At 37.7% G+C, this 11,897-nt stretch overlaps 1 protein-coding gene across 1 annotated transcript in view; it reads right to left on the reverse strand.

Annotated features, from left to right (window-relative positions):
• Nucleotides 1-2,022: 2,022 nt before the first annotated feature.
• Nucleotides 2,023-11,897, reverse strand: part of LOC122083783 (acyl-CoA-binding domain-containing protein 4-like) — a 17,530-nt gene continuing 7,655 nt past the window's right edge. The window contains exons 8-19 of the mRNA XM_042651678.1: nt 10,860-10,970; nt 10,640-10,706; nt 10,459-10,520; nt 10,030-10,169; nt 9,029-9,155; nt 8,831-8,945; nt 6,829-6,917; nt 6,247-6,330; nt 5,909-6,097; nt 5,503-5,658; nt 4,345-4,404; nt 2,023-2,543 (exon numbers count right to left, since the gene is read on the reverse strand). Coding sequence (XP_042507612.1) covers nt 2,349-2,543; nt 4,345-4,404; nt 5,503-5,658; nt 5,909-6,097; nt 6,247-6,330; nt 6,829-6,917; nt 8,831-8,945; nt 9,029-9,155; nt 10,030-10,169; nt 10,459-10,520; nt 10,640-10,706; nt 10,860-10,970 — 1,395 coding nt within the window. The 3' untranslated portion in view covers nt 2,023-2,348. The remainder of the gene's footprint in view (nt 2,544-4,344; nt 4,405-5,502; nt 5,659-5,908; nt 6,098-6,246; nt 6,331-6,828; nt 6,918-8,830; nt 8,946-9,028; nt 9,156-10,029; nt 10,170-10,458; nt 10,521-10,639; nt 10,707-10,859; nt 10,971-11,897) is intronic.

The following is an 11,897-nucleotide window of genomic DNA, read 5'->3' on the forward strand; positions in this document are numbered from 1 at the left end:
CATTTCTATTTTCTTCCCTCTTTTCCCCTATGACGAGACCAGAAACTCTCTTCCCTCTCTTCCCTTATGACGAGACCAGCAACTCTCTTCCCTTTCTTCTCCTGTGATGATCGACCAATGACAAAGCTGCCCCCTCTTCCCCTGTGAAGAGACTGGCAACTCTCTTCCAGAGTGATGAAGCATCTTCGTGCCATTTGTTAGAGATTGGGTTTCGATTTGCTTCCTCATAGAGACCAGCGGCCACCCTTCTTTGCATGGAAACCTTGACCAAATCTTCCTGCTACTCTCTATAAGTTATTTAAAAAAAAAAAAATCCATTTTCCATATCCATTCTTTTTTGCCTTTAATTTTGAAGTGCATAGAGCAATCTTCTCCTGTTCATCGATTTTACTCCCTATGAAGCTTTTATTATTGTTATTATTATTATTATTTTTTAAAAGATTTTTTGATTTATTTTCTGTTGAGATCTTTGCTTTATGCAGCTTCCCAATTTTGAAGTGCATAAAGCAACTTAATTTATCTTAAACCCAAACGAAATATGAAGAAGAGCAATCTTCCCCTGTTCATCGAAAAACCCTATATGCTCGACGGAAGTGAAATGGAAGGGAAAGGGTCAAGCCATTTTGTAACAACTGGATTGGGGCAATGTGTGCAATGGGTCATCAATTCTCAGCCGTTCAATCAGGTCAGGCCACATGTCGTCATCAGGACCTTTGTCGCACCTCACTGCGTGAGATCCTCCCTGTAGAGGATGTTTATCCAAAGAGGGACACCTTTTGTTGCTCAAACCGCAGTAGGAAATGTTATTCCTATAGTGGTAGATCAGGGTATGCAATGAGTTGAAGTCATGATAAAGGGTCTCAATCTCGGAAAAAATACAGACATATATGACATGGTTCCTTACTTCGACAGGGTGCAAATATCTAAATTTTACCCTTTTAGATACTTTTTTCAGACCTATTGCCAATACTAAGTAGTAGCCACAAATTTTTATCTATTTTTCATGATATTATACTATATATCAAGGTATGACATGAGTAGAAGTCATGACAAAGGGTTTTGACCTCAAAAGAGATGCAAACATATATGACATGGTTCCTTACTTCGACATGGTGCAAATATTTAAATTTCACAATTTTAGATACTATTTTCAGACCTATTGCCGATGCTAAATAACAATCACATGTTTGATATACGGGCGGATGATATTAATGGTGGGGGCAAGGCACGACAGAGTTATAATTACATGAGAGGTAAAGAAATCATTTTAAAGGAGGCAGAAAGAGACAGGCACATCAAACGGAGGTAAAGAAATCATTTACAAGTTCCTAATGCCTCACATCGCACCTTCCCCTTGCCCAAACTCACCAATATTCCACCCGTCCATGTTAGCCACAAAGCTGCAAGGTGCAGCCTTTTCTTCTTCCTTCAGCCTTTTTCATTCTCCTCCAGAACTGGAAAGCGTGAGTAACCTCTTGAAGGTAATTCAAAGGATACTAGGGCAGCAACAATGTCTTCAAGATTGTTGATCGTTTTTAAGAGCTCGAGGCCTCGGATGGTAAGGATCGCCAAGATCGGGTCAGTATCAGTTCAATCCCTGATACTGATCCTCCCCTGGTAAGGTGTAAAGGAAATGGTTCAAAAAAACAAAAAAAAAAATAGGGGTAAATCTGTCTGATCTCGACCAATATCGATCCAATCCAATCTGTATCAGTTGAGACTGATCCCGGGTTTTTAAACCTTGGTTACAAGTCCTCTCATGCCCAAAAAAAAATATGAAACTATTCCAAGTTGTTGCAATATATTTGAATAAAATAACTTCTATCTTCTCAGACCAAATATTCCTTTTCTTCTCAATCAACTCTTGTAATTAAAAAAAAAAAATTTTTTTTTTTGAGAGAATTAAGCTGTTCCCTTTAAAGGGCTTTTAAGAGTCAAATTAGATTCCCAACATGGTTGAAGTTGCCTGAATGATTCCAGCAATGGTTTAAATGAAGACATAACTATTACTACTACTGACAGTGCCAAACAAACAAAGATATCTTTTCTTGCAGCCATTTTTCTTCCTTTAGAATACAGATTCTCAGTTCAGAAAAAAAAAAAAAAAAAAAGGAAACAATCAAAACAAAATGTTGAACAAAGCCGCAAGTAACTATAGGTGGACTTACAAAAGATGGTTAAGTAGAAGCTCTAGGCTTTATACTAATCAAAAAGAAACTAAAATTTATTGCCATAACTAAGAAAAAAAAAACAATTTAGGGTGGGAATTTTTGTTTCCCATTTTTTTTTTGGGGGGGTCGGGGTGTCAAAAAATAATAAGAGAGAAGGAAATGAGAAAAAACTACATATTACTCTGAAGCTTCATCAGCTTTCTGGCTTGCTGGGGCTCCTGCAAGCCAACCCCAAACACCACTTGAACTCTGCTTCTGTTTTGCATCTAAGGCTGCCTGTTCAGAGGCAGCTTTTTGTCGCTGGAGCAGCTCAAGTTCCTTCTGTAAGGTCTCCATTGTTTGTAGCTTCTGCCGTAGCTCTGCAACATCAACCTGTTGTTGCAAAATAATTAGTAAACATCTTGATTCTTTTCAGCTTCTTCCCAATTCGTGTGGTCAAGAAGATAGAGAGCACTTATTCTCGGGGAAGGAATGGTTATGACTTGCGAGCGTGTTGGTCTTAAATTCTAGTTTGGAATGGAAATCCTAAGGACAACGAGTGGCAAGTAGTGGTAGAGCACGGATTTTAACTTTAGAAACATTTGGAAGTTAATATAGTTCTTACAGCTTAACCAGGGGAAATTTAAGGTTGAAGCTATGAGGCCAGTATGGTAAGGTTTAAATGGTAGCGGGTTGAATTGGGTCAGCTTTGGTGTACCAACGGTTGATTTGTTTAGGTTGAAACCAGTTCTAGAACTTATTTTACATGTTTCTTTGTTGGATAAGTAGTTTTTTTTTTTTATCAAAAAGTTGCTTTTCACAAATTAATCATTTCATTTCCTGATAAACCTATGTATTCTTTCCGGCCGTCATCCAGATGGATCTGTCTAATATTTCTTCATTAGAGTTGCAGCCCTAAGAAGATAAAACAACAGCTTTAATTGTCAGGGAAAATCACTGAATGAGTAGAAGGTTGTCATGATTCCTTCAAGTGTTCTTGGTCTTTTAACTTACTGCATTGGCCAGGTAAACCTCTTGTTTGCCCCTATATCCTCTCATGTATGGATTTCCAATGTTCAGAACTTCAGAAGAGGAAGAATTTGATGCTTACAAACCTCGACCTACCACAATCCAGATATAAAGTAACAAACGGAACTGCATAAATCCTCCTTTCCCCAACCTTTTTATCCCTTTGATAAAATAGTCTAAGATTTTGAACAGAAATATATCAATTTTTCTAAAAATTTATCAGTATTGTCTTTCCCAAGGCACAATTCCACAATTCAACATTTCTCAGGTATCTGGTGCTACTTCATAGTGCACTCAAGATTTCAAGAGTTATCTGGGTAAAACAATTCAGTCTGAATGGTGTTCTAATCAATTTTCATTTTAGGAGCTGATATACCAGAGCTGTCACTAGGTGGACACAATACCAGAAGCTATTATTGTCACCAGAGGTAGTGGAGAGCATGCTGGCTTTGCCATTATAGGATCCTAACAGTCAGTCTGCCATTCCCCTGATTATAAATTTGAGGTTGTCTCTTGTTTTAAACAGTTTTCTAGCTCGTTGCAGTAAATAAATCTGCAGTAGAACACTTATTTTAATTCATGTTACTGGAAGGTATTCCATGATTAAGACCAACAAGATGATTGTTTTGGCGGCAACCTAGTCCCATAACACTAATTGTTTGGGGAGGTGCATTTGGATTCAACCTAGTGTAGATGGTCTGGAATCTGCACCAACAGGATGGTTGTTTTCCATCCAGAGACAAAGCGGGGAAACAAAACAAGAGTTCCGGTGAAAAGCTAGTCTTGATTACAGTCACACAACACAAAAAGGATTTTTTTTTTTTTTTTTGGGGGGGGGGGGGTGGGTTTGTGTGGCCAGGTGGGGGAGTGGAGAGGAGGAAGGAGGGGGTAAGGGGTGAGAACATGGTCACCAACATCTAGGGAACTTGATCCAGTGAGCTAACTTTTAAACAAAGACCATGATACTCTTGGTCTTGCACTCTTCTTATGAGTGATCTCCTCTGCCCCTCTGCCCAACAAATACCTTGAAAAAATTCAATGTACAACTAGCAGACATTGGCTGGCCATAGAATTGCACATGGTAAGAGTATTTACCAACTCTAGTGGAATAAATCACTATCCAAAAGAGAAGCTAAGAAAGAATAAAGTCCAGACAAGTAAATACCTCGAGTTTAAAACATCTCGACTGTTCAGCAGCAAGCTGACCACGGATAGACTGAAGCTCCTGCAAAGTCACATATAATGAAAATGAGAACAAAATTACTTATAAAACAGTTCTGAGAACATCCAATAGCTTTGTAAAAGTTACTCTGACATGTGTTTTGCCATCTGTTTTTCTGTCACATGGATGAGATGATATGGCAATCTAACCATTAGATAGATGGGAAATCCACTGGATAGGCTACACGAAAAATTTGGTGCCCATCTAAACTATAACAAGATCAAATACAAATCAACAGATCTATGAAGGAGAAGAATAGGAGAGAAATGAGAGAGCTCGATGGAGAAAGGAGTGAAGGAAACTAAAGCCACGGCAGGATACTGAATTATTCCTATCGTGCTCTGAGCCCACAGTTTATATCATATTAGGAAACCTACTAAGATTTTTTTTTTTTTTTTTGGTGCAACCTACTAAGAGTAGGAAACCTATTAAGAGTCGAATTACAACTTACAGTAAATAACAATATAACTCAATTTCAAACTCCTCTCTCTCTCTCTCTCTCTCTCTTGACTTGACAACAATTCGTTGTCCTTCTTGTTCCATTAGTTCCAATAGAATTGACTTTTTCGAACAATTTTCTAGGCATTAAAGTGACGTGGAGAAATCAGATTTTTCTTCCATCTGAAACATGATTATGTGGACATGTCCACAAAATTTAGGCACTATGCAAGCTGCCAGTTAGAGGTTATGCAAGCATGTAGCAAATTTTTAGACACAGTACATGTAGGAACCCTCACAGTTGAGAACTTTTGACAGAGACATCTAAAAGTAATTCTGGTAAAAGTTTTGCCCAAATATGGGACAAGAGCTTGCACTTTACTTTGCTATTGACAGTAACACATAAACTTGCATACATTTTATTCAAATTTAACTTTGAATTTCCCAAAGCATGGAATAATAGCTGAAGCCAGATTTTTTTTGAGAGAAAAACTAGCATCTTGATCAACTGGAAGCAGGAAGTTCATTCGACCTGTATAATTCCATATCATGACATGATTGTTATGGCAACATATTCATTGCCTTCTGAAAATGATTACCCCAACAGAAATTATACTTCCATGTCCTGACATTATGGTAAGCATAACAACAACAAAAACTTACCTTTGTAAGGTCTGTGTTTCGTGTCTCAGCTTCTGCTAACTCTTGCTTCAGCTTAAGGGACATCAACTGCTCCTTTGTAAGTGATGCTTCTAGCTCTTCCTTTTCGGCCTTTAGGGCTGTTAGAAGCCGTTCTTTGTTTTCCTCACTTTTTACATTCTGCACAAGTAATTTGTAGAACCAAGTTGAGGGTGATGAATTGAGAATGAAAGGTAAATTCCAACGGGAAAAAGGAACAGATTGACCACAAATCCTTATCAAATAAAATAAAGTCCGCTCCTCCACTGAGAAAGTATATTACTACTGATTATACATGCATAAATTTCTGTATCTGCTTGAATATGTCCATGCGCCAGACAATGGAACAGAATTTGAACAAACAGATATTTATACACTAGTAACACATTACCAAGGACTCTGAATCAACGTTGTCCACAACAATTTCCCTTATTTTTCCTTCTTGACCTGCTTCAAATTCTGACTCCACATCTCTGGTAGCATTTGTCGTATTATGCAGAGCAGTAACACTGTCAGGCACAGCCATCTCTGTCATCTTTGATTGCAATGTTGATTTGTGGCTTGGTTTGAGAACATAGACCTAAACAGTAGGAAGAAAAAAATTTAAGAAAAGAAATTGAAATTAGAACAGATAGTCCAACCCCACCCCCCTCTCCCCAAAAAAAAAAAAAAAAAAAAAAAAAAAAAAAAAAAAAAACAAAACAAAAGATGAGACTACAAAATCTTAACCTCATTGCTGTACTGCCCGTTGTATCCTCCAAAGGACACCAAAATATCTTCACCATTATAAGAGCTCACGACTAGACTCAAACCCTGAAAAAGGAGACAATAAGAAACAACTACTTCAGCTAGGGAATTTTGGTGATAATGGGAAGCCACGTTACTATATCCTTTCTTGCCCTCGGATTCTCGGAACAAGTAATCATAGCATCTATGACAATGTCAGTGCAGCATTCAAAAATCTAGTTCAACGGTTATGAAACTAACACTACCATGGAGCAATCTGTTGTTTACTGTTAACTATTTCTTCGTTAATTTACAATCAACAAAAATCATCTGAAACAACAAACGAATAGGGGGAAATAAGTGGATTACGTTGACTGATCAACTACCATTGCCCCACAAGGTGCTTGACCAAGAATTCTATAACAGTCTTCAAGTTTAAAGAGGTCCACTACAGTACCCAAAATTTTATTTTGTATATTCTTAAGCAAGAATATGCCATTTCTACAGCAAACTTCAATAATTTGCACATCTTATTGCAATGAACCTGATGGGGATATTTCAAGAAAGGGGTCATACGACTCATACCTCACTTGCAAGAGGTACACGTCCTTGGACAGTGGTCACAACTGACCAAACAAGAGTCGACATATTAAGAGCGACAGTTTCCGAGACCCCTGTGAGAAGAAACAGAAAAAAAAAAATGAGGCATTAATTTCAAGGGGTAATGCAAACATAAGATTCAGCTTGTTCAATTTTTCTTCTTCCAGCTCAAAGCATCAACAATTTAATTACTATTGTGCAATTCAGTTGCATCCCCTAAAGGAAAAGAAGAATTATAAGCACAAAAGAAGAAAAAAATCAAATCAGACTAGCAATACATATTCGTTCGTGACAATGAAAATATATTGAATAAGAAAGAGAAGCAGGCATTTATGTCCCACATAAAAGATAACAGAGCTTCCACAAGCCCTAAATCGAAGGACAGACATCCATGAGGAAACGAAAACAAACCCAATCTCATTGATTGGGACTCCCATTACTCTCTCTCTCTTTTCTTCTCTATTGTTTACAAGAACATCAGGATTAGTTCACCTAAAATACTTCATCCAGCTTGCTAATTCACAAAGGTGAATGGCTGTCCTTGATGTCCATGAGCATGATATGTTCAACCAGGAGATCAATTTCCAAGGCAAGTTCCAATTAGCAGGTGAGTTGGTATCCAAAGCCCCATCACGGTCAGATCGATTTTCGACGGAATAAAAAAAAAACATAGAGGGTAGAATCATAACCATAGAATACGACCCTAATCGAAATGCATACATTTGTCCTCAATTTCACTATGGGGTGGTGAGGAGAGATATTATTTTACATATCCAGATGGGGCATATAATCACGATGAGATTCCATCTTTCTGGTCAGAAGTTTCTATAAAAGTGAGGCAATATGCCCACACGACTGGGAAATGACCTACCTTTGAGTGCGGTTTGAACTGTTGATTTACGTAATTGGAAGTAACCAATTAAGTTTACTGTCTCACCTAAAAGCTTGGACTTTTAGGGGAAGGCAGCATCAATGTATACATCAACACTACCAAGCACCTACAGACCAAGATCCCATGGTCCTTGCACATGGAGCTCACACGACATTTCCTTTGTACGACACCGAGGGAGAAGAAATGTCGGGAAAAAATCTTTCAACGCACTCCCAGAGTCCCAGGAGTCGAACACTTGACCTCACTGCTCTGATACCATGGTCTCTACTATTTCACCGAAAAGCTCGAACTCTTAAGGAAGGGCAGCGTCAATGTATACATCAACAGTAACACAAGGATCTTTCCAAACCAATAGCATTGTTTTAAACACTTCTCACCACTATCCAATCATATCCAAGTGAAGGTGACTCTGAGGCTCTGTGAAGGGAGGAAGAACTTCAGTCTCATTGGTAGTAGTACATACAATTTTATAATTTTCATGTGCAACAACTTATTCATGGATCAAGGTAGCAGGATCAAGATGGGGTTTGGATCAGTCCCACCCAATTTCAATCCAAACAATCTGGTCCTACACATCAATTCAAGCCAATCCTTAAGAGCATGGGAATATTCTTTGAAAGTCGCAAATTAAAATATTTCAAAAGCGCAGACTGTAATATGAAAGTGATGTGTGCAAGTACAAGAATTACCATTTTGTACGTTTTGTTAATGTCAATGCATCTGATACCCTACTGTGCCCATCAGCGATATAAATGTCCACATCTAATTACATAGTTACTGGTCCTAGTTGCATTTTACAAAAGTCTCCAGAAACACTTTCTCACAAACAAGCCAAATCTGTTTGCAGTGACAGTAGGCCATGATGACAAATCCATGTATACTTTCAACATAATTAGAGCTAAACCCCAGTGATACATCCTTCTCTACAGTTTTAATTGGCACTTCAATTGTTGGGTAATAACTAGCATGAAACATGGCTGGTAGATAACTATTTGGTTATCGAATGAACCTGTAGGTGCAATTAACCATAATGATGTAAAATTAAAAGCCTTTCCAGACACAGAAAACTTAAGCTTCAAAAATCAAATCATATACCGCTCTTATTATTCCCTCCACCAGCAATAAACCAGTTCTCCCCTACTGTTACACCAGCATGTCCAGCCCTCGGGCTTGGTATGTCACCCTGTTGCATTGGTTTTGACCATTCCATCTGCAATATCCAGGACAAATGTCAAAGGTAATGTCCTTAACATACAAACTACTAAGCTTTGGCTGAGAAAGCAGCATTCTTACATTTTGCAAGTCAAGGACATGGAGATCATTGAAACATGTGGCATGAGAACCCCCACCAAAAATAAGAAGGTACCTCTCGGCATGTACCGCAGCAGCATGGTCAGACCTTGGACATGGAGGCACACCACTACAAAATAATCAAGGGATTAAGATTCCAACACGTTAATTTCAGCAAAAACTCACAGAAATTACCAAAACTTTTCCGCATTCCAAGAAAAGAAACGAAATGAATATCAAGTTTATAAGCAAAACTTATCAAAATGTCTGAAATTTCACTGAAATATTTTGGTTTTGGGCAAAATCCAACTTTCGAACCTTGATACCAATCCCAAATTAAAACCCAAGACAGGCTCGGCTTAAGCTTCCAGAACATTTGGCAAGGCTTGGGAAGGGCTAATTCAGTTTTGACAGGGCTTCAAGGTTCATATGGTTACCTTGAGACAGGTTCGGGTCAGAAGAAAGGATGATTTTTTCTCAAAAGTTTTTATTTAACTAACTGCTTATATTTCTATTTTCTTACGTTTCTTATAACATTTTTCAACAGTATCTACCCACCCACCCTATCGTGATCCCTACTTCAACTATGCATGAACCCAATAAGTTATAGTCCTTGAATTCCAATTTAATAAGACATTACAGATTCCAAGAACAATTAAGCAATCACTTAATTGCTTTGTTCTTACAAATTATTTAAGAAAAGACTGAGATCTCAGGACTCGGGCTAAGGAATGATGAACACGGATAAGCTCAACATATTTTGTCAAGACAATACAATGGTTAATGGCACAAGAAAATAAAATGGCCGCATAATTTGTACATCTCAATATGATGAGCCCGTAAGTGTTAACCTTTGATACAAATGAATATAAAATCACTGGGCCTATTCATTTCTTGTGTCCGATGACTTCCATAGATCCTCCAATATTACTGAGCCATGATTGACCCAGCCAAACACTCAAGAGAGAAAGGGGGAAAATTGTTATTCCAGAGAAATCTCTTACATGGCATCAATGTCATCCCATGTCATCGTTTCCAGATCAAGAATGTGCAAATCATTAAGAAGAGCTCGATTTGCATCTTCACCACCAAACATGACTAACGTTGACCCAGCAACAGTCACTGATTGACCTCCCCGTGAGACCTGTAAATAAAAAAACCAATGGATGGGGCATTTCCAATACATTAAGAAGCAACAAAATCCAAGCACATTCTCTTAAGGTAGGAAAAGGAAAGATTCCTAGTCTAGAAACTTATAAACAATGAGATCCTTGTCAACACTTTTAGGATCTTAATTTCCATTAAACTCCCAATGTAGAAAGTTGGTCCATAGAAAATCTGGAAGTCTTGATAATAAAGGAAATATTATGGTTTTACAATTCACAAACTATGGGAAGATTCATCAATAAGTAGGGGAAATGAAAATGACGTACCGGTGGTTTTCCATAAGTCTTTAACGTTGACCAAGTACAAGTTTGCAGATCAAATGCCTTCACTGTAAATGAAAATGAAAATGTCCCCAAAAAAAAAAAATCAAAGAATAAAATTAAGGCAAGGACAAGTTATTAAAAAAAAATATATATGAAAACACAATAAAAAGAAAATATGATGAACCTGTGACAGTCTCTGAAGGATCTTTCGTGTGTCCAGCAATGAAAATAAGTTTATTTTCCCATGGTATCTAGATAAGGAAGAATAGATCAAATGATGTCACTGAAAAAGGACATTTGCATAGTGCACATGGAACAGATATAAGCATAAGTAAATTCTCTTTTGCAGAACTGTAATTCCAAAAGGTCCAGAAATCAAAACGAGAAATGCATTCCATACTAACCAAGGAATGACCAGCACAGGGAGCCAGGGGTACTGGAGACAATGATTCTAGAGAGTCAGTGTGTGCCTTAACCTCTACTCTCAACCACGTCAAATTTCTCAAATCCAGAACCTGCATTTTCCAAAATTGAAGGAAAAATTATTTCTAAATGCACCTAGAAGCATGGTAAGAATACATGGATTTAATTTTTGACCAGTAATAAGACAGATTTAAACAGACCTACGAGTTAGCAGAGAATCCAAAATAATACATAATGAATGTAGAATCTAATGTTTGGCATCCTCAATATATATATATATATATAAAATAAAATAAAATAAAAACCCCAAAGTATGATTATTTTGGAAAAACTAAAATTTCATACCCAGATCATGCAAATCGATTCAGGTTTCATTTGTATTTAGTGCTTAAACACCAAGGATCAAATGTATGACCGGAAGGCAAAGTGTCAAGTATCAGTATCAATCAGCATACCGGGAGGGTGGTTTTAAGAGAGGTCTTGGAGACGTATCGGAGACAAAGCTAAAGAATGTTTTCCTCCATGGAGAGCTCGATAAGGAAGTTTAAATGGAAACTCCACCAAGTTTATTTAGCACAAGGACTCAAGGCAAGGTATATAAGCTGAAATGTGCTCTCTATGGTTTTAAGCAGTCACCTAGAACGTGGTTTGGAAGATTTCACAAGGCTATGACATATGTGGGTTATAAGCAGAGTAATGTTGACTACACATTGTTCATAAAGAGGTCTGGTGAAAAAGTTACCATAGTCATTGTCTATATGGATGACATCGTGGTAACAGGAAATGATAGCACTGAGATTGATCATCTCAAGGGTTTTCTGGGTAGAGAATTTGAGATAAAGGATCTTGGAAAGTTAAGGTACTTTCTTGGAATTGAAGATGTCAGGTCCTCAAAAGGCATCTTTCTCTCTCAAAGGAAGTACATCCTTAATTTGTTGTCCAAGACAGATATGTTGGGTTGTCATCCTTCTGATATTCCTATTGAAGTTAGTAGCCGGCTCAAGGAAAAGAAGGGTGAA

This window comes from Macadamia integrifolia, chromosome 1, assembly GCF_013358625.1.
Source record: "Macadamia integrifolia cultivar HAES 741 chromosome 1, SCU_Mint_v3, whole genome shotgun sequence".
Taxonomy (NCBI): Eukaryota; Viridiplantae; Streptophyta; class Magnoliopsida; order Proteales; family Proteaceae; genus Macadamia; species Macadamia integrifolia.